This window comes from Balaenoptera acutorostrata, chromosome 18, assembly GCF_949987535.1.
Source record: "Balaenoptera acutorostrata chromosome 18, mBalAcu1.1, whole genome shotgun sequence".
Classification (NCBI taxonomy): domain Eukaryota; kingdom Metazoa; phylum Chordata; class Mammalia; order Artiodactyla; family Balaenopteridae; genus Balaenoptera; species Balaenoptera acutorostrata.
Genome location: NC_080081.1, coordinates 64,754,974 through 64,778,646, shown reverse-complemented (window position 1 = coordinate 64,778,646; position 23,673 = coordinate 64,754,974). Strand labels below are relative to the sequence as shown.

The window sequence follows — 23,673 nt, the reverse complement described above, 5'->3', positions numbered from 1 at the left end:
ACTGTGTTCAAACTGCATCACTCTATTTGTCTTAACTAAGATAACTTATTCAATGCATTCCCTACCTCATTTCACAAAGAATTGGAAATGGCTTTAAAAGCAGATACAATAAAAACAAACGACAGAAATAAGCAAAAAGTCTTGAGCGAGGAAAATATATATAAAAGAACAGAAAGAAATCAAAATAAAAATCCGTTGGGAATATAACAGATCCCATGTTTCACATTACCCATAAGGACTACGTACCAGTTCCTTAGAGCTGCTCCTCCTAACCTTTTTCGCCTCATGATACACACAGAAACTTACATGTGAACAGTCCCTGCAGGAAATGGAAGAGACTGCTAGGGCCCAGATGACTGGATCACCCCTGCCCAGCTAAACGAATCAGTTCTCGGGGCCTGTAATCCATTTGGATCATCCCAGTATGCTGTAGCACACAGGATGGGAGGTTCTGCCTTAGAGAAAGGCAGGGTTTCTGGCTCTCCTACCTGAAAAGTAATCTCCCTTGGTGTTTCTTCAAAGGGGCGCTGAGCACGATGGTAGACAACTACTTCAAAAGCAGATAAAGCATTTCATGTATACACACAGCAATATGCGCTGAGGGCATAGTGAACGAAGGCGTTTCTGCAGAAGGCTGACACAAAGCAGGAAATCTCAGGATACAGATGAATAATCAACTGCATGTCCTTCATGCTGCCCGTCGTAAATAATAAACAGCCTTTCTCTCAACCAGGCTGTTGATAAAAACTGGAAAGCAGAGAGTGCAAAATTAAGTTTTTCAGTGAGGACTAGGGTTCCTATACTTGTTTATTTTTTAGCTATTATTTATTTGTTTAAATTTTAAACTTTTTTTAAATTTTAGATGTATTTTTTATTGCGGTAACACTGGTTTATAACATTACATAAGTTTCATGTGTACAAAATTATATTTCTATTTCTGCATACTTTATAGCGTGTTTACCACCAAAAATTTAGTTTCTGTCTGTCACCATACAGTTGATCCCTTTTATCCATTTTGCCTACCCTTCCCCCAGGTTACCACTACTCTCTTCTCGCTGTATCTATGTGTTTACTTTTATTTGGTTTTTTCATTTATTTTGTTTGTTGGTGCTTATATTCCACATGAGGGAAATCACATGGTATTTGTCTTTCTCCGTCTGACCTACTTCACTGAGTAGAGATTCTATGCTTTAAAAGTTAGCTGAGCAAATGATAAAGTGGCCACAGTGGTGGGGAAACTGAAGGGGCCCAACCACAGCCTCAGACTGGGCAAATGCCATCACGCCAGGCCAAGGCAGAGAGCTGGAAATACAACAAAATCGGTCATTTTAGTTATTAGGTGTACCTTTCATTTGTAATTACCTTTGAAAAACCACCTTCTGTTTTGTTTTGGGGACAAATCCATAAACGCTTAGGAGCCAAAGTAAATTCCACCTGCCTGTCCTGGCAATGACAGAATCCACAGAGGTTTTCCAATTGCCTAACCCTCACTCAGGCCTGAGATGCTGGCCCTCTTAACCTATTCACTACACCTTTGGCAGCCACGTTGCTTTAACTATTCTCCATAGGGGAAAAGTTGGCAATAAAGGCCCAGACCTGATACCCAATACCGCAGAGTAAGAAAAATCTCAAACACCTGCCACCCTGGCTCCTGCTTGCGCTCTCTCCTCCACTCCTTTGTCTGATGCCATGAATAGCAAACCTAGTTGGTAAAGTAAATCTAAAATAACTCAACCATGAAAATAGGAATGTCTGTGCTTTTCATGTGTTGTTTTTCCTGTGTAGTGTGATGCAAACGCAGTGGCTGAAATGGTATCTATTAGAAGCCTGGAACAAATAATCACATTTATGGCTATAACTGAAACCTTAACTCTGTACCCTCAGGAAGGTCCCTCTGGTATCCAAGGTCAGGCAGGTCCCAGCTGGGCAGGCTGTAACTTGATCATGTCATAGGCTACTTTCCAGCTACTACGTGAGATATGTCAAGAAGATATTATTTTTGAAAGAATATTTGATAAGGATATGCTCTTATTTCTCACTTATCCATAAAAATCAGCTTATAGGAAACCCCAAATTTTCTGTAGACAGCAGGGTTTAAAACAGACCTTGCTTGGGGACCCTTTGTGACCATGTGCGCATTACACCTACTTCTTTGGTTATACCACACCATGCACCATGCACGGTACTCATCTGAGGTCTGCCTCCCCCACTAGACTGTACACACCATGAAGATGGGAATCACCTGTAGTATTAAACACTCTACCTTTGTACATTGCACGGCATTTGGATGGAAGAAACACTTAAAATTAGTTGAATGTACTGTCCAAAGAAATGAAAGAAAACAGGATATTTCTTTCTGCTTTTCATCTTTACTTGTCCTCACGTTTCCCGCACTATTTTCAGCTCAACACCGCAGAGGCATCAATAGGGACATGCATGGCTCGGTTCTTCCACTTTAAAGATCACAGATCCAGGAGAAAGTAAAAAGACAGGAACTGGGAGGTGTACAGTCAGGGCAAGGCTGAGTCAGATACTTGCAGCGACAAGTCGCAGATGCCCACTGGCATGGACTCAAGCGCAAATGGGCACATGGCAGTAAGACAGAGGGTATCTCTTGAACTCAAAGGCAGAAGCAGAGCCAGGCTTGGGGGTTCGGAGGATGAGGAAGAAAACCTTAAGGCATCACTTGCTCAGGCTTCACTCGCTCTGGAGCGAAGTGATCCTTCCTCCCTGATTCACACTTCCTTTTCAGGGCATCAGCTTTCACTGTTTCTTCAGGCACACAAATGCCTCACAGCTGTTTCATTTCTGTGTTCCCAGCTCAAGGGACCAGCCTAGGTTGAGACTAGCATTTCCTATTCCAAACTCTAAATTCCTTGGAAAATCAAACTGACTCAGGGGCAAACAGCCTTCACCAGACACATCTGGTTTCTCCTGGATCCCTCCTGCAGGGGAAGCAGGAGTTTCTCAGAAAAGGCAGGGTATGAGGACACCCCCAAAGCAGTGGTTGGGTTTTTGATCATGATGAGTCTCCTCTTCATCTTTCTCTCACCTACCACTCTCTGAAGTTCACGCAGTTTCTGCCTTTCAGGCTCACTCCTGCCCTCAAACTTGGCCTTCACTGTTCATTCTTTCTCGTCTAATGCCTTCTGATCCCTTCCCTCCAATCAACTTCAAATTCTTCTCAATGCTATAAAACATTACTATCCTACCCAGAACATGACAAATACTATACATTAAAACATTACTATCCTACCCAGAACATGACAAATACTATACATTTTTTTTAAATAAATTTATTTATTTATTTACTTCTGGCTGCGTCGGGTCTTTGTTGCTGCACGCGGGCTTTCTCTAGTTGCGGCAAGCCGGGGCTACTCTTCACTGCGGTGCGCTGTCTTCTCACTGCGGTGGCTTCTCCTGTTGTGGAGCACGGGCTCTAGGCGCGCAGACTTCAGTAGTTGTGGCTCGTGGGCTTTAGAGCGCAGGCTCAGTAGCTGTGGCGCACGGGCTTAGTGGCTCCGCGGCATGTGGGATCTTCCCGGACCAGGGCTCAAACTCGTGTCCCCTGCATCGACAGGTGGATTCTTAACCACTGAGCCACCAGGGAAGTCCTGACAAATCCTATATTAAAAGGTTTTTTTTTTCCCAGTGTTTGTTTGTTTCAGGTTCTGTGACTTTTTTTTCTAACTTTATTAAGGTATAATTTTCAAGTAAAATTGTAAGATATTTGAAGTGTACAATGTGATGAATTGGTATGTATTGTGAAAGGATTCCTGCCATCAAGTTAACACGTTCGTCACCTCACATATTTAATTTTTTTTTTCTTGGTGAGAACTTTAAAGTTGTAATCTCTCAGCAAATTTCAATCATACAATACAGTGTTATCAACTATAGTCAAGATGTTATACACTAGATCCCCAGATTCCATTCATCCCACCTCCTTGCCCCTGGCAACCACTTTTCTACTCTGTTTCTATGAATTCGGCTCTTTTTTTTAGGTATTTTAATGGACAAAATAAACAGATAAAGCATATACTGCATGTACAAGATATTCTCTGTTTGTTTTTTTCTGGATCTGGAATACTCCCCATTATGTACCACTAAAAACACACAACATGGTCATATCTGCCTTGCGGTGTCCGTATTATAGCCTCCAGATATACTGTACTTTTCCACTTACTTTGTAATTAATACCACATAACTGTTATTTAGGGATAATACTGAGTAACCTCTTAACAAAACACCTTTCAATAGAAAGGATTGCAAAAAAGAAAAAAAAAAGAAAGAAAAGCCCTTTGGAAATTCAATAAATGAATAAATTCTAACTGACACGAAAATGTAGCCTATTTCCTTGTGCAATAAGATTCTGCCTCTCTCAAGTTAAACAAAACTTAAAGTCTTGCTCAGAGATCAGTTCCTATGTTATCTGAATGCATATGACCCCTAGGAAAATAAAAGCCAATTTCTGATCAACTGTGAAGAATGCAGCCTTTTGTTCTTTTACCCCTCTCCACGGTAGATGGAACCATCCAACAATGAAAGATTACAGAAATCATCTTGACCATTCACGCGTTGTTCATCTGCATCTCTTGGCACCTAGCTTGATGGCCTGTATACAGTCGGCATGCAGTAAATATTTGATCAACTAGAGCGTGTACTCATATCTATGTATTTACAAATAAACACTATATATGCATGAGGCTTCACATGTGTTGATATAAACATATGTAAATAGATCAGCATGTTGGAGACAACGCCAAAAGGCAATCTTCTCAAACTTAAAAGGGCATTCACATCACCTAGGGATATTATTAAAATGCAGATTCTGATTCAGTAGATCTGGGGTGAAACTCAATATCTCCATTTCTAGTAAGTTCTCAGGTGACCCTGATGCTGCTGGTCCACAGACCAAATGTTAATAGCAAAGTAATCCCTGCTTTACTCCCTTTAGTAGGAGGCCATAGGCAAACTATGCAAATAATTAGAGGGTCCTTCTCAAAGATCATGCTCAGTCATTTAGGAAAATGTATGATAATATTCTCAGGGAAACTCATCTTTATTATCAGATTCAAGTCTGCAATAGGCACTTCTTTACTAAGCGCCTATGCCAGGTACAAGAGCTACAGCAGCCTTTAGTCATTCAAGGATACAGCTTAATAAAGGATGAAAATACAACTTGAGGCGTCTCTGTATCCTCAGTGATATTCAAATAAAGAGAACATTAGAGAATGACACCAAATGTGTATGGAAGTGTGTATGGGGGAGGGGGGGGTAAGCAACTGCTTAGGATCCCGCATCTTCAAGAGGTTCCTATCAAGTATCAACGTCCATCTCAAGAAGATTCCTTGGGACTTCCCTGGTGGCGCAGTGGTTAAGAATCTGCCTGCTAATGCAGGGGACACGGGATCAAGCCCTGGTCCAGGAAGATCCCACATGCAGCGGAGCAGCTAAGCCCGCGTGCCACAACTACTGAGCCTGCGCTCTAGAGCCCAGAAGCCACAACCACTGAAGCCCGCGTGCCTAGAGCCCGTGCTCCACAACAAGAGAAGCCACCCTAATGAGAAGCCCACGCACCACAACGAAGAACAGCCTCCGTTCGCTGCAACTAGAGAAAGCCCACGCGTAGCAACAAAGACCCAACGCAACGAAAAATAAATAAATAAATAAATAAATTAATTAATTAAAAAAAAAAAAAGAAGACGACTCCTTGTGCACCATCCCCAAGCCCTCATCACTCTGCCCACGTCCGCCTCTCCTCTGTCTTTGCAGTCATATGGGAACGACAAGCCTCTGGGGTCAACTTCAACTTGCTGGACTACAGAACTTCGCCATCTCGTCCTGTTAGATATTATGTCAAGTGTGATGAAAAAGACCGTAGGTAAGACTGGTTATACCACTTAAAAATGAGAGAAAAAAAAAAAACCAATCGGAGAATTCCTTTCCCTTTCCATTTACCTAAACCCTCATCACTGCCAAGGCTTAAAAGGAAGTTCCCCCAGGGTCTTGGCTGTGCAACGGTGTCTGCTGGAAGCATGACGGATGAGGGGAAAATATAAGCACTTGGAATTACAGGCTGCCTTTTCACTAATGTAGAGTGGGATGCTTGGTTCAACGACGGGCTATCATCTATTCACTACAATTCTAAAGAAATGCAAACCTCAAAGACAAATTTGAAAATCAGAGAAATCCATTACATCCTTAATAATGTATTTGTTCATAAACAGGCAAAATTGTTGTTTAAGTTATTGCAGTATTCTTTTGCCAGAGGCATAAACTTAATCACATCTACAGCGTAGCATGAATTTCTTTTGGTTGTACGTGGTGGCATGTACTACTCAAACTGGGATACTGGTATGAAGGGAAGAGGTGCACACTGCAGGAAGCCAGAGGGTACATGAACCCAGATCACAAACCTGGGGCATTTTTCTAGCATGTCAATTTCAATTAAGATTTGAAGGAAGGGGAGTAAGAGAAACATTTCATAATATAACTGATAATAAGTTTAAATAATTATTTTACACAAAAATAAATATGGAATAGGACAATTAAACTTCAGTAATTTTAACAACAAAACACTAGACAAAAAAGAAATTTCGTATCTAAGGGAGCCAGCTCTCTCCCTGCAGGGGAACTTCTGCCAGTGCAAGAATGTAAGAATCAGTCATCTTTTTTTAAAGGTATATTTGAAAGATTCACTATTTATCAGTGCAAGGACATATTTCTCACATAAGATTCTGGGGAAATAAGACTGACTTCTAATCAGAACGTTTCAATCCTAAGCAAATCCTTTTCAGAACTGAATGTTCAACACTGAATGTTTTGAATTTGAATAAATAATATAACAATAATGCAAGAACAAATTTACTTCACAAATGTAATCACTGGACAAAATTTTGAGTTGTCTAAGGAAGTACTTTACAAAAAAATTGGAAAAGAGAGGGAGACTGTGTAATCAAGGAGTCTAGGTGCTGTAGTCCTTCCATTAATCTTATTCAGAAACTGTGAATATATAGTCAATTTCAGAACAATTTTCTTATTTTACATACTGAGAGCATAATGATTTAACAGGGTACTTTCCATTATAATGATAATCCCAACCCTCAGGCATCTCTTCTCAAGAAAATACAGAGAAGGCAATCTGGGAAGGAAGGGGAGTTGGGGTCCATGTCTGATTTTTAAAGACAGAGATCCAGATACTTACAAGGCATCACATGGTATATGCTTGGCCAATATTGTCCACTGTCTCTCTTTAACCACACACGAACAGTCCTGCAACAAAAGAAAATGTGTGTGTTAAATCACACTATTTTTGGTCATGGGAGTGTTGATAGATAGAAACCAAACCTCTTAATTATATATACAGTGGACCCTGAACAACATGGGTTTGAGCTATATGGTTCTACTTATAAGCATTTTTTTTTTCACCAAATATGTACTACAGTACTACACAATCCACGAATGGCTGAATCTGCAGATGTGGAACCAGAGATACAGAAGGCCAACTATAAAGTTATATGCAGATTTTAGACTGCACAGAGGGTCAGTGCCCCTAACCCCTGTGTTGTTCTAGGGTCAACCCTGTGTGTATATATGACATAACTACATTGCTATAATTAATAATATATATTACATATAAATATGTATAACATATATGTTTATAACATATCTCTATATAATACATGCATATATATTTTAATTATATATATACACATTACATAACGTGCGTGCACACCATTTACGCCTCTCTAAAGGCATATTCCTATATTCCTTAAATTTAAGGCTGTATACATTTAAAGTTACATATGACTTTTATAATTAAATATTTGAGGATAATTAAATTTTATCCTCATATATATTTATATACACACGTGTGATAGTGTTTAAAAATTATTTTTGTAGTTGTTTTGCTCTCGGAGTATATGGCCTTTGTCCCAGTCGGTTGGAAGCATTCATCTCCCTGGGGAGTAATTAGGATTTACTATGGAAGGGAGTAGGAAGAGATAAAATGAAGCAATATGCAACATCTGACACACACGGAAGGATGACATAGTAAATTCACAGTCTTACAGGCCACGGCATCGTCTTGAGAGAAGGTTTTTGCAAACACAGTCAAGCAATGGTAAACTCTGAGACTCAAGATTACTGAGCTAGAGGGCTGGCCATGCAACCCACCATGCAACAGGGTAATCCTGCAGCAAAGGCTGTGGATGAAGTTCCAGGCTAGAAGGCCAGATAGAGACACAGCAGACATCCAGGAGAGCTCAGAGAGGAGGGGCCAAAGAGAGAATGAACCAGAGGTTACTGGGAGGTTCTTACTAACCAGAAAGGCCCTACCACGAATTACACCAGCACGCGCACGCAAGGCAAACACAGCTAGGAGGTAAAGGGACATTGCCCCAGAGACCAGAGGAAGTAGCAAACATCAAACCAAGGGAAACGAACAGTGCCCCACTGCTGCTAGAAGATCATATACACCACACCCCTCACCCCACACCCTTAAACCATCCTAGGGTAAAAAGCAGACACTGAGAATTTTAATCTCAGAGAGAGCTGGACACTACCTAAATAGACTATTTAAGTCATCATATTAGACTAAGTTTTAAATTGTATTGGATTTCTTCCCCAGTTAATCAGCGGGTCTCCCCATCAGAATAGGAGAAAAAGACTAACTACAGACACAATAAAGAAATGCCACTTTCTCTGCACAGCCATAAGATACGATGTAGTGATATATAGTGACACCACTACATATACATGTAAAACTCCATCTTTTTGGCCAACCAGCCAATTTGTGAGATGGTATAATGGAAAATAATTCTTAAGAAATAATTCAATACATACATTATTTATACACATATCATACCAGCCTTCACTTAAATTCTTTTTATAATATATGTCAAAACAACATTTTAATATGGAGATTATTATCTCAACAAGAATAAATACAGGAGTCACATCATGGAAAATGTCAGAATAGGAAGCTCCCAGAATCAGTTCCTGTAACAAATCAACTATTGAGCTGTCAGAATCACTGTTTCAGAATTCTAAAGTCTAGTTAGACACTTGCAGCATCCATGGGAATGCTTGATGAAGAAGCTGGTATTATGTCAATGAATTTCACATCTTACTTGCAGCTACCATCATGCATGCCCCATCCCTGTAGCAGGCAGCTGTGGGGACAGTGGCCCATGGTCATGGAGTGACTTGCAGGTACCAGGGTGGGAACCCTGTCCTCCAAAATTTGGGTATGAGTGTTTTGATTTGCCTGGCAGTTCACTGAGAGACTAGAGAAGATACTGGCCGTTGTTTCAATCCCCTAGGTCTGAAACGTTTCCTGGGCGATGTCTGCCAAAAGAATTTAAAGGGAAGGAAGACCTTTTTCTCCTTTATGAAATTCAGGCATTAAAAGAAATCACTGGTTGGGACTTCCCTGGTGGCACAGTGGTTGGAAGTCCACCTGCCAATGCAGGGGACACAGGTTCGATCCCTGGTCTGGGAGGATCCCACATACCGCGGAGCAACAGGACCCATGCGCCATGACGGCTGAGCCTGCACTCTGGAGCCCACGAGCCACAGCTGCTGAGCCCGCATGCCACAACTGCTGAAGTCCACGTGCCTGGAGCCCGTGCTCTGCAATGGGAGGGGCCACCGCAATGAGAGGCCCGTGCACCACAGCGAGGAGTGGCTCCCACTCGCTGCAACTAGAGAAAGCCCGCGCGCAGCAACAAAGACCCAATGCAGCCAAAAATAAAAATAAATAGATGAATAAAGTTGAAAAAAAAAAAAAAAGAAATCACAGGTTGACCTCAGAGATAAAAGAACAGAAACTTCAATGATCACATGATCACGTACAACATGAAATATAGTCTTTGCAGAAAGAGTTGGGAAAAGTCACTAAACAGACAACTGCAGCATTCAACAAGTAACAAGAGCAATCTCTAGAGAGGAGGGAGAATGTGATTTTCAGTTGCCACATTATAATATTTAAAATATCCAGTTCTCAGATTTGTGGTTGCCAAGGGGCAGGGGGAGTGAGGGAGGGATGGACTCAGAGTTTGGGGTTAGTAGATGCAAACTCTTACACATAGAATAGATAAACAACAAGGTCCTACTGTATAGCACAGGGAACCATATTCAATATCCTGGGATAAACCATAATGGAAAAGAATATTTAAAAAAAGTACATATGTGTATAACTGAGTCACTTTGCTGTACAGCAGAAATGAACACAGCATTGTAAATCAACTATACTTCAATTAAAAATAAATTTAAAAAATAAAATATTTCTAGACATCAAAACATTTTTTAATAAAATTAAATAAAATATCCAGTTCTCAACAAAAAATTGCAAAGTATGCAAAGAAAGAGGAAATGGCCCATTCACAGGGAAAAAAGTGACAAAAACCACCAATGAAGTAGTCCAAACACTAACTGGCCTTACTAGACAAAGACTTTAATTAACTATCTAAATATGTTCAAAGAGCTAAAGGTAACCACAGACAAAGAACTAAAGGAAATCAGGAGAAGGATGTATGAACAATTAGGGAATATGAGTAAAGAGATAGAAATTATATAATAAAATAAATAGAAATTCTGGGCCTGAAAAGTACAATAGCTGAAATGAAAAATTCACTAGAAATGGTCAACGATAGGTGTGAGAAGACAAAAGAATCAGCAAACTTCAAGATAGGACAACTGAAATTACCTAGTCTGAGGAAAAGAAAGAAAAAGAATGAAGAAAAATGAACAGAATCAATAAAGACTTTGCCTGGAATTGAGGCAATCATCTTTGATCATGAGACAAACAAGCTTGAGGATAAAAGTTGACATGCTAAGGGGAGTTCCCAGGTGGTCTAGTGGTTAGGATTTGGCACTTTCACTGCCATGGCCCAGGTTCAATCCCTGGTTGGGGAACTAAGATCCCAAGCCATGTGGTGCAGCAAGAAAAAAAAAAAAAAAAAAAGTTGACCCAAACACCATTGACCCACCAACCCTTTAGACTAACTTTAGACTTGTTTGTGAGATGATCTGATTTTTTCTTACCTTAAGCCACTGTTTAGTGGATTTTATTACCAGGATCTGAATACATGTTAACTGATAGAGAAGACGAAAGAAAGGAATGCCTTTCCTTAGGTTTTGGGTTTGTCCAGCTGCATGGATGGCACTGTCATTCACTGAGATGAGGAACACTGGAAAAGGACCAGATTTGGGGGAGTATCATGAGTTCACTTTGAACATTTGAGTGGGAAGTATCTTTAAGTTAGCCTAGAATTCCTAATGAGTGAACAAAAGACAATTATAATTAGAGGCTATGGCATGAGTTGCTCTGAAGATTAAATGTAAGGTTCTTGACAACAGTGCTTGGCACATAGCAAGCACTGGATAACTGCCAACAATAGTATTGTGATTATCATCACTATTGTTTAAAAAGCTACCAATCAACCATAGCTTGGGAGAGTTCAAGATCCCAAACCTTTTCCTGCTTTGCCAACATACTGAACATCTTACTCCTTGTTATAAGGGATTTTACACTCAATCTGCAAAGGTGTCATAAATTATTTATCCATTCCTGCATGCATTTCTTTAACACGTACTGAACATCTACTATGTGCCAGGCTCTGTGCAGGAGCTCCACGTGGACAGACAAGGAAACATCATTAAAACAGTACCTGATAAGAGCTGCAAGCTATTTTATATCTATTTAAGGCCATGTAGGAAAGGTATCTAATCCACGTGGCAAAGGGCGGCAGGTTCAGGACGTGCTGACTCTGAAGGAATAGCACTATCTGTTATTTCATGTATTTCCTTCACGGCACCGGCCACAGTCTGCTATCTGATCTACCTACTTGTAAATGTGTTTCTTATCTTGTTACCGAACCAAACTTGCTCATCCACAGGCAGTAAAGCCAATCTACTGACACTGGCTTGTGGTGAAGGGAAGTACAGCAATGATTGCAAGGCGACAGACAAGTAATCTGGCACAGGTAGTGCTCAAAAAGCCCGAACTCCCCCGAGCTCCCTGATGGGTTGCAGGAGAGCATTTTTAAAGGGGGGCGGGGTGGGGGCAGAGTTTGTGATTAGCTCATGCACAATTCTCCGATTGGCTGATGGTGAGGTAACAGGGCGGTACCACAGGGGTTAACATCAATCCTTAGGCTCCAGGAGGCCTGGCGGCTATGTGCTCATGGTCACCAAGCAGTTAACATCTTCCATTTGGTGTGGGTTTTAGCATCTGTAAAACAACTCAGGAAATGTGCATCAGATACTATTATCTAGGTACTTCAGAGAGGAGCTAAAGCACAGGGTACAGAGGAGGGGTCTGTCCAGGGAAGGCCCCAGAGGGTCCTGCTCGGTTACAATTTGATTCGCCCACTAGAAAATAAGCATGAGGGGGAATTTCCTGGCAGTCCAGTGGTTAGGACTCAGTGCTTTCACTGCCGAGGGCCTGGTGCAATCCCTGGTTGGGGAACTAAGATCCCTCAAGCCACGTGGCTCGGCCAAAAAAAAGAAGAAAAGAAGCATGAGAATAAAGAATATTCTTTTCTTGCTCATCACTGTCTACCCAGAGCCTAGGAGTACACGGCCATGGTAAATGTATGATAAATATTTGTTGGGTGAATGAGAGTAGGAAGAAATTTTCCTCTACCCTTCCAGGTTCTTCTGGCAGGTCTAAGAAGTAAATTGACATGAGACAGATTAACAGGAAAAAAATCAAACAAAAGTTTAATAACATGTATACATGGGAGAGACCCAGGAAAACTGAGTAACTCTCCAAAATGGCTGAAGCCCTCACCTTAAATACCACCCTCAGCTAAAGACAAAACATGATGTTGAGGGCAGGGAGAGTCAGTTGTGGGAAGCTACCAGGAAAAGCACAGTAAACAAGGGTAGGATTGTGATGCAGATTTAAGACACTGCTTTCTGCATCGATAAGAGTTTCCAGAGATTTGGTCATCCTCCTCTTCTTGCTGCATCCAGGGAAATACCCTTACACAAGTGGAGATTTCCCATACAAATGCAAATGTTTCTTGCAAAACGGTAACTCCTACTTGATTTTCAGAGTTTTCCCCATGTCTACTGTTTCTTAGAAAATAACCAGCTTAAAATTAATATGCCAAAGAGAGATATTTGGGGATGGCAAATTCTGTACCCCTACAGGGTGTTAGTCCCAGGTGGCAAAGTCTGCTGGCTGTCTACACCAGATTCATTCTCCTCTTCTTCCTGAGCAGCAGTTAGACTGACCAGAGAAGGATGGGCAGAGCACAAAGGCCAGTAAGTAGAAGACAAAAGACTTCAAGCTAGACCAGATGCTTAGCACAGTTTATGTGTTAGAGATACTACTATAAACAAACAAAAAGAAGTCTACCAGGCTTTCCAGGGGACCATTTGGCCAACAGAATCTCTGTCGTGGCCTCCCAACAATCCCACAGCGTGGGTATGATTATTACTGTCATGTTGCAGGTGAAGGTTCTGCAGCCCAGAGAGGCCCAGGCTGCACAGAGCCCCAGGGTGAACAAGGTACCCACCTCCAGAGGCTGCGCTCTCTCAGCCACTACACCGTGCAGAGCTGCTCCCTCACGAGGGGGGAGAGGAAGGTAGGAAACCACGGGCGAGTTTCACTTCAACATTCTGAGTTTAAAATGGCTACAGATCATCTGAGTAACGATTATACACATGGAGCAGCTTCTTACATGAGGGTTCCAGATAAAGGGAGCACCTACTCTACGTGCACAAAGGTTGTTACACTATCGTAATGTTAGCTGAACCAATGGTCTTTCTGATGCATAAATTATTTTTAAAATATATAAAAGCATATACAAACACACATTTTTTTAAGGTAACAGTGTTCCTAAAACTCCCGGTTAAAAAAGGTACACATCAATACAGTCAGCACAGGTTTGTTTAAAGATTTTCTAAAATAGCTGTACAGGTCAGAAAGGTGGCAGGATAATATGAGTTTTAATTTTAATAATAGTAACAGACATTTCTACAGAAATAACAGCCCCCAAAACACTTTGCATATACATTTAATCCTTACAAAGCCCTATGAAATAGAAACTATCCTTTAGAGATGAAAGTGTAAAGCCCCTCTCAGAGAGCTTAAGCAATTTGCCCAGAACTAGTGAGTGGATGCAGTTATTTTAAATCCTGTGCTCTCTGCACTAAATATACTGCCTTCCTTACACTAGCATGTATCTGGCAATTGATAAATTTTACAACCTAAAAATAAAATGCTACAAAAACATCTGTTCTCTTATATTCAGAGGTGTAATAGCAGTTTAAAATAGAAAAAAGATACTGCAACCCAGAGGTCAAAAGCACAATTTGGGGGCTTCCCTGGTGGCGCAGTGGTTGAGAGTCTGCCTGCTAATGCAGGGGACACGGGTTCGAGCCCTGGTCTGGGAAGATCCCACATGCCACGGAGCAGCTGGGCCCGTGAGCCACAATTGCTGAGCCTGCGCGTCTGGAGCCTGTGCCCCGCGACGGGAGGGGCCGCGATAGAGAAAGGCCCGCGCACCGCGATGAAGAGCGGTCCCCGCACCGCGATGAAGAGTGGCCCCCGCTTGCCGCAACTGGAGAAAGCCCTCGCACGAACCGAAGACCCAACACAGCCAAAAATAAATAAAAAAAAAAAAAAAAAAAAAAAAAGCACAATTTGGGTGGCTAGGAATTTCTTAAATAAATGTAAATTCCACTATACAAAACCTATAAGTGTTCATTTTTCCACAAATTATATTTAAAGAGCAACATAAAAAGCTTTTAATAGTATGTGAAAACTTTTTTCCTTGAAAAAAAATTTAAGAAAAAACAGCTGTGATTAAGAGTCAGAGTTAAGCCAGTAGAGGTCAGTGTGCGGGGGAAGAAAAGTGCATGACTCTACTGAAAGGCAGGGATACTGCATTCACCACCCACACATAGCCCTGGGGTTCACCAACCCAACACAGCACTACACAGCCCACCTTGCCACGTCCTGCTTTCTTCTCCCCCTGCCTCTTCCTCTCCCCCAAGTTCTTAGCACTAGGCAGAAACAGACACTGGGGAGAAGTAATCACTGCTCATCTCAAAAACAGTAAGACAAGGTACCCCCAGCGGGCCTCAGCCAGTCCAGCAGCTGGGCCACTTTGAAAATAGCATAGTCTTACTCTACGTTGGACACAGCTGACCACATGTCAGCAAGTAAAACTTATTTTAAAATATTGGCGTTAAGTATTATTCCTTAAACCTAAAAAAGTGTTGTTGTTGCTGTTTTCTAGGGTTAAAATAGATGTTAGATAAATTGTAGCATTTATCAAAACTCCCGCAGCATCAGAGCTGGTTGACTCTGTGGCTGAGCTCTAAACACAGTCAGAAGAAACCACACTTTATCATACTTGGCATCTGCCCCAGGGCCACGCCCCGCACGAGGGCCAAAACTGGTGCTCATCATTTACGACATATCAAAAGGATCGGATAAAAATTCCTCCCTCCAGGGCTTCCCTGGTGGCGCAGTGGTTGGGAGTCTGCCTGCCAATGCAGGGGACACGGGTTCGAGCCCTGGTCTGGGAAGATCCCACATGCCACGGAGCAAGTGGGCCCGTGAGCCACAACTACTGAGCCTGCGCGTCTGGAGCCTGTGCTCCGCAACAAGAGGGGCCGCGATAGTGAGAGGCCCGCGCACTGCAATGAAGAGTGGCCCCCGCTTGCCACAGCTGGAGAAAGCCCTCGCACAGAAACGAAGACCCACCCAACACAGCCATAAATAAATAAATAAATACTTAAAAAAAAAAAAAAAAAAGGAGAGGGGAAAGTGGTTTTAAAAAAAAAAAAAAAAAATTCCTCCCTCCAGTCACCTGCGTCCCACCTGCCCTTGTCAGGAAGTCTCTGGTTACACCTGCACAGAGGCCTTGGGCAGAATGGGCTGACACCGACACATCTGTACACTGTGTCGGGCGGGATGATGGGAAGCAACTAGAAATTCTTCATTTTACAGCTCCAGCATCCACTAACACTCTAAAGAAATAAGTAAGGGAATGGTATTCCCAGGCTGCCTCCCATCCCCCCACAAGTCCCTCCAAAGAACCAAATCCAGCGCCAGTCCTGAGCTACAACCTTAGCCAGGAGGGGGATGTCCTCCTCACAGGCAGCCCTCAGCCCAGCAGCCAGCAGGTTCACACGGAGGGGTTCAATCAAGCAGGGGAGTCAGATGCTCCCTTTATGAGATTCCTCCAGATTTCCGTTTGTTTGACTTCCTTGTTTTGACCTGTGCTGGTACCCATACGCTGCCAGTAGAGTTTAGACACGGTTACTGAACTGTGTGTCTGTGCATGTGTGTTTGCGTGTGAACACATTTATACATAGATATATGGCCAAGCGCCACACCAGGTCCACCCTCCCACATCCTATCCAGGAATATATCCTTTGTTCTACATTCTAGCGATCTTTAAGGCCGCTTATACTAGTGGGGACAATGAACTACCGGGACTGGGACAACTTGGATTTTCTAAGGCTACTAAAAGTTAGGAATTCTGCCCCACCGCCCCAAAAGTGCACTTACACATTCAATCGACCTGTTGATCATTAACTCATTCAACAAACGTTGATTAAACACCTACTAGGTACTAGTATGTGAAATGCACAAAAACAAACAAGTGCCACCTCTGCAAGGTAAGAGCTACAGCAGGGAGAAGCCCGTGCTGTTCCAGGAGCACCTAGGAGCATCTAACCCTGACGATGGAGGCCGGTCAGGGGACAGCAGAGAAAGCTTCCCAGAGAGGACGGTGTCTGAAATGCAGGACGAGGAGGCATTTGCCAGAGGAGAGGAGGAGAGGGTGATGCAGTGGAAGGAGGTGAGAGCAAGCAGGGGAGGGAGCAAGGCAGGAGTAATGAGAAACCAGCCTAGACAAAGGAGCAGGCAGGAGGCCGCTGAGGGCTCTGTCTGCCCCACCGAAGAGTCTGGATGTTACTTGGAGGATGCCGGAGAGCCGCTGGAGGATAAGCAGCCAGTCACAAACTCCTACTATTTCTGTTTGTTTGCGGGAGGCCTGGGAGAAGCCTGGTTACCCTGAAGTAACCAGTTTGGAGGATGTGGGCAGTAAAGCAGGCAAAAAAGGACGAGGCCCTAGAGGAGAGAAGAGGCCACATTTCGGAGCATTTAGGAAGCAGAAGCATCTGGACCTGGGGCGACCGGAGGTGGGGTGCTGCGAGAACGGTGGTGCCATTTGCCAGTGAGTGATTCTCGGGGCAAGCGACGCTGCCTTCACCTTGAACTTGCTGAGCCTGGGGACTGAGTGAGTGAACTGCCTGCCTGCTTGCCTGCCCGCCCGCGAGAGGTCTCGCTGCGAGACCTGAGCCGAAAATGAAGATCTGGGAGTCACCAGCACACAAGCAGTAGGTAACTCATCGGAGAAGAAGAAGAAAAGAGGGCCAAAGACAAAGCCCTGAATGACACTAAAAGTTAAGGGGTGTAGAACATAAAAGATCTGTGAAGACCTCAGTGTGGGCCGCCAGGGAAGTAGGAGAAATAAGCCTGCCTTTACTTCTCAGACCCAGCACGTGTCCTGATTTTTGGTCCAGAAAATAAGGTCATTATAAACATACCTAAGACTGAACCAAATTCACAGTGAGAACGTGCCCACAATAAAAAACCATCTATATAGGTCACTTTTCTGAGGGAAGAGGGAAGATTGGGGGTGCTGACAAACAGGAGACCACAGGTTGCTAAGCTACTGAGTAAAATAAGACGGGGCGTCTACCCATGTCGAAATCCAGGCTTTTTAAAATGTGCCCTAGAATGATGCAACCTTCATTAGTTACCATAGCGATGAGCTTCATTTCCCAGGGGACAATTGTTATTTTTGCTACCACTGAAGTAACTGGGGGGGGGGGGGGGGGTGAATCCTACTGTGTTTTGAAGACCCTGAATTTTCAGGGAATGTTTTTCTAATAGATCACACATTACAACCTCAGTACTAACAGAAGGCAGTCCCTAGCAATCTGCAAACTAAGAGAAGAACTTTCAGCAATGGGATGTCAGTCAATGTCTTTTTGTAGTTTTTACAATGACTTGTTTCAAAGGGAAAAAAATGCCTCTAATGCAGAGAATGTTGTGGAAATTCTTGGAAAACAGAACTGAAAGATTTTTTTCTATGATTATTTGTAGTAAGAACAAACTATGAGATTCTCATTATATGCATTCAGATCACATGTAGTAAATACACGAAACCCAATCTTCTACAGAACACTGTGCATCTCTGTACTGAGGGTTTTTCCAGGGACAGACAGAGGCTGCTGTGTGGAGTGAATGAAGGCGGCTAGGGGTTTCAGAGACAGGGGCTCAAGCTGGGTGCTCTCCAGCTTCCAGAACATTCTGCCAAGAGGCTCAGTTCCAAGTATTAACCACCTCACTATGTCAGACCTGAACAACTTTGTTGAACCGCAGATACCTGGATTCCCATGGCTGTAGCAACCTAGCAATCAGCCGCTGGAGAAGAGGTTTGGCTGTTTTATATTTCAACACCTTGAGGTTTGGACGCTATTCCTGCTTTAAAAACGAGAACAGTCATTCTGGTCATTTACAGCCCTGTGCTTCATCAAGGTGTGCATATTACAGCCATCCCCCCAGGGAATTTTAACCAGCTGGGTCATTTCTCTCGAACCAAAGGTCGTGAAAGAAAAATGACAATCAAGTGGCAATATCTTCACTGCTTTTTAAAATCTATGAAGTGAAGTCTCCAAATGAGGTTAAATGGACACAGATGCCAGGTCAGAGATTATAAACACACACAAAATATACGGAATTGTGATCTTTATCAGTCAGTAGTAGGGGGAATTCCCTGGCGGTCCAGTGGTTAGGACTCTGTGTTTTCACTGCTGAGGGTGCAGGTTCAATCCCTGGTCAGGGAACTAAGATCCCACAAGCAGCATGGCGCGGCCAAAAAAAAAAAAATCAGTAGTAAGCCTTGAGAGAAAGAAGCCCCCGCAAGGCCTTAACTCTGAGTACTTTTATTACTGATAATCACTATTCTGTGTCTGCAAATAGTCTCCTTGCAGTCTAGACTTGTTTTGCATATTTCGTTGTATTGGTAATCTAGCTCCTAGTGGCTAACGTTTAAGCACAGCCTTTCTGCCCTGGCACAGCTGTGGGTTTTAGCATTTGCAGACTCCTTCCCTCTAACAACTCTTACTTGGCTGTCCCGCTGTCCCACATTACCGTAAATCCCCCACAAGCCTTCGGGACTCCTGGGCAAAATCAAGCTTCGGGATCACACTGTATCTTTTTAGGACAGTCACATTAGCCATCAATGCTAGTGAGCAAGTCCATCTCCCCCACTGGACAATGAATTCCTTGAAGACTTCAAAATTTTTATCTTTGATTTTCTTAATACCTACAGTACTTTTATTTTGAATACATATAGTACTTAGTATAAGAGAGATGCTTGAAAAAGGTCATAAAAGTACACTAAAGAAAAAAAAGAACGGGAGATAAAAGATAAGAGGAAAAAATGAACACATTGCCAGTGCAATGGTGAAGAACAGCCCATAGGGAAGCACCAGAGCTCGGAGGGCGGACAGCTCCTGGATATTAGCATTAGCAATACCAACTGCTCCCCAGCCAGAGTCCCTCACAGGCCAGAGAAACGTGAGGACAAGCCTTGAGCTGTCAGTCTGAGCAAGTCAACAGTATGAGAGCGTCCATCAGTATCACCCATTAGGAGGACTATGGATGGAATCACTAGAGGAACAATATATTATAGATTTAAATACTGTTCTTGGCTCCGTACGCAGCGGGAGCGCAAGGTCTATGTCACCCCACTCACCACTCTATTCCTACAGCCAGGTACGATGGCAGGCATGTGACAAATGCTCAACAGGGACTTAATGAAATAGTAAACTGAAAGAGCAGTGACTCAGAGAATGCCCCTGGCTGCCACTGTTCTGAATCCTTAGATAGATTAACTACTCTCTTCCAAGGTAGCCACAGGTAGCAAAATGCCCAAGAATTTTATACCTTAAAAACACAGCAGAGCTGGGGAAGAAGAGAATGAGGAGTTACTGTTTAACAGGTATGGAATTTCCATTTAGGAAATGGGTAGTGGTAATGGTTGTACAGCACTGTGAATATACTTAATGTCATTGAATTGTACACTTAAAAATGGTTATAATACGGGGGGGAATAAACTGGGAGATTGGGATTGAGATATACACACTACTATATATAAAATAGATAACTAATAAGAACCTACTATATAGCACAGGAAACTCTACTCAGTACTCTGTAATGACCTATGTGGGAAAAGAATATAAAAAAGAGTGGAGATATATATATATATGTATAACTGATTCACTTTGCTGTACACCTGAAACTAACACAACATTGTAAATCAACTCTACTCCAATAAAAGTTATTTTTTTAAAATATTTATTTATTTACTTATTTTGGCTGCACCGGGTCTTAGCCCGGCTCGCGGGCTTCTTTGTTGTGGCATGTGAACTCTTAGTTGCGGCATGCATGTGGGATCTAGTTCCCTGACCAGGGATCGAACCCCGGGCCCCCTGTATTGGGAGCATGGAGTCTTACCCACTGGACCAGTAGGGAAGTCCCCAATAAAAGTTATTTTAAAAAATGGTCATAATGCTAAATTTTATGTCTATTTTACTACAATTTAAAAAAAGAAAACAATTTTTTAATCTTTAAAAAAAGAAACACAGCAGAAAGACTATCTCTCTAAAACTGTAGTCTTCACAGAGTTGCCGGAGTCACAGCGATTAGAAGACAGCTGCGGACAGACTGGCCTTAGAACAGGTCTACAGAGGGCGTCCTGGCTGAGAATGCGTAAAAGGGATTCACTTGCCCACTCCAGCAGGGTAGGGCGGCAGGGTACCCATCCAGCACTCAAATCCAATTCAAAGTTAGGGTTTGGAGGAATTAGACTTGATATACTATGAAAAGAGGAACAAAGGAGAGGTTCTGAACCAGGTATAAGTGGGTAAGGTTACATAATGAAAGGGGGTGTTTTTCAAAGACTACTTTGGCAGTACTGAGCAACCTGCATTAGACAGGAGAAAAATTAAAGGCTACAAAACCAGTGAGAGCCTGCTATAGGGATCAACATGTTAGAATACAGTGGTGGCAGGAGAATAAGGAGGAAGAACCAAATCCTTGATACGTTTTTAAGAGGGAATCAAGGGAAGGAGAAAGAGCCAAAGGTGAGTACATTTCCAGCCTGGAGAGCCATATGGATGATGAAGGCAGATTGCGACAGATGCTCAAGCCCATATTTTAAAAACAAGGAGAGGCCTCACAAAGTCAAATCACTTTTCCGAGAGACAGAAACTGGAAAATCTCATTGATTTCCAGCAGTGTGACAGAATAGATGCTCTGAAAGATCTTCTGGGATTAGGACAATCAGAACGCTAGGTAAAATTTAGTAGAATTTGATTTTCTTTTTATTGTTGTTATTTTAAAACACTGCCAACTTGTTTGAAAGTGAAGGATCCGCAGATCCCCAAAACTCTAATAAGGGAGTTTTTTTTTTTTTTTTTTTTTTTTTAAAGTTTTTTTACTTGATTTTATTTATTTATTTATTTATTTTTGGCTGTGTTGGGTCCTCGGTTCGTGCGAGGGCTTTCTCCAGTTGCGGCAAGCGGGGGCCACTCTTCATCGCGGTGCGGGGACCGCTCTTCATCGCGGTGCGCGGGCCTCTCTCCATCGCGGCCCCTCCCGTCGCGGGGCACAGGCTCCAGACGCGCAGGCTCAGCAATTGTGGCTCACGGGCCCAGCCGCTCCGCGGCATGTGGGATCTTCCCAGACCAGGGCTCGAACCCGCGTCCCCTGCATTAGCAGGCAGACTCTCAACCACTGCGCCACCAGGGAAGCCCCAATAAGGGAGTTTTTAATAGCTTTTAACCTTAAAAATTTCTTTTGGATCCTGGAGATCTTAAGCATCCATTTTACTCCTATATCCCACATTGGGCACAGGATATAGGAGAAAAGGCCTAGGGCCTGACCAACACAGAGAATCGAATAAGAGACCCTATTTAAGCTGGAATTCCAAAGGCTACACCCTTAGTGTAAGAGTTTATAAGAAATAAACCCCCATATGCAAAAACAGGACAGCAAGGAAACTTGTCTGGATGAAAGGAAAAATAAAAACTAAAAATCAAGCTATTCTCCATAAGCTGACCCTCATGAAAGATTCAGTACAAATATAACCTACTTGTGTCATCTGAGCAGCCTCAAGTGGAGAATTTAATTTTAAGTGGTCCTAGATTCATAATGTCCTTGGGCAACCAGTAGAAGCAAAAGTAAACACAGTCCTATAGAGGAGCTCAACTTCAAGGAGACCTTAAAAAATTTCTCCAGGTGAATTTCTAAGGAAAATGAATGGATCACAATTTTTTTAAATGACAAAATTCACAAGGAAACTAGGTATCACAGAGTGAGAACCAGCAAAAACAAAAGAACAAAAAGGGACTAACAAAGACTTCCGGTACTAAAATCATCAGAAACAGAATATAAAATAACTACATTTAATGTGTTTCAGGAATAAAAGAGAAGGTTTAAAAATGAACCGAAAGTAAGCAGACTGGAAAAAGAACCAAATAGAACTTCTGAAAACGAAACACATATTACTGAAATTAAAATTTCAATGGACAAATGAAACAGATCAGACACAAAGAGAGAATTTATAAATTAGAAGATAAATAAAAAACAATCTATAATACAGTCCTCACAAAGATATGGAAAACAATAAAAGTTTAAAAACATGAAGGACAGAGCAAAAAAGATTAGAATGAAAAGGTCTAAGATATGCATAATTGTAAGAACTTATAGAGACTACTCAATGCTCTGTGGTGACCTAAATGGGAAGGAAATCCAAAAAAGAGGGGATATATGTATACGTATAGCTGATTCACTTTGCTGTACAGTAGAAACTAACACAACATTGTAAAGCAACTATACTCCAATAAAAATAAATAAATAAGAAGTAATAGAGAGAGTGGGGAAAGAGGCAATAGTTGAGAGATAACGGCTCAGACTCTTAAAGAAATTTTGAAAGATGCTGATTCTAAGATGAAGACAAGCAATGACAGGAAATTAGCCCAGATCAGATCAAAAGTTATTTCCTTTCCTAGACGAACTGATCAGACCATGATAGTGACTGTAACTCAGCTACTCTCCTATTTTTCTGATATCCTAGAACTTTAGACACGCACACACAAAAAATGACAAAAAAAATTTTTTTTCTAAGAATGTATGTGGGCCTTGGTAGGGAAATAGGAATCCAGTCATGCAACATTATATCATAACCATTTTTCTTTGCTGCCCACATTCTCATAAGAAACATACCACATACATTTTTCAATACCACCTCTTATAATTCAACGGTGACTGGAAATGCTCCATGAATAAGATGGACACAAGTTAGGCCAAACACGGTTTTGGGAAGTAACTTTCACTAATGAAATTAAATAGAGTAGGGCAGAAAATATAAAGTCCATCCATTTTGTCTGCCTTCCTCTAATTCTCATTATCCTTTACAAAACACTCTAAGATGAAAAAAGCAAAAATATAATCATTCCCAGTGGTTACGTGAAGGTTTTAGAATCTAGAGGAATTTGATGGCAGTTACAGAGAAAGATGGTGGGAAAAGTCACATCAAAACTCTATTGTCGGGACTTCCCTGGTGG

General features: G+C 42.2%; 1 protein-coding gene across 4 annotated transcripts in view; it reads right to left on the bottom strand.

Annotated features, from left to right (window-relative positions):
- WDFY2 (WD repeat and FYVE domain containing 2) overlaps window positions 1-23,673 on the bottom strand; it is a 176,601-nt gene that overhangs the window by 94,217 nt on the left and 58,711 nt on the right. For all 4 annotated transcript variants that reach the window (XR_452120.3, XR_009005991.1, XM_007193705.3 and 1 more), the window contains exon 2: window positions 7,205-7,272. Coding sequence is in view for 2 of the 4 variants with exons in the window: in XM_007193705.3 (XP_007193767.1) it covers window positions 7,205-7,272 (68 nt within the window). In the remaining 2 variants the exon portion in view is untranslated. The remainder of the gene's footprint in view (window positions 1-7,204; window positions 7,273-23,673) is intronic.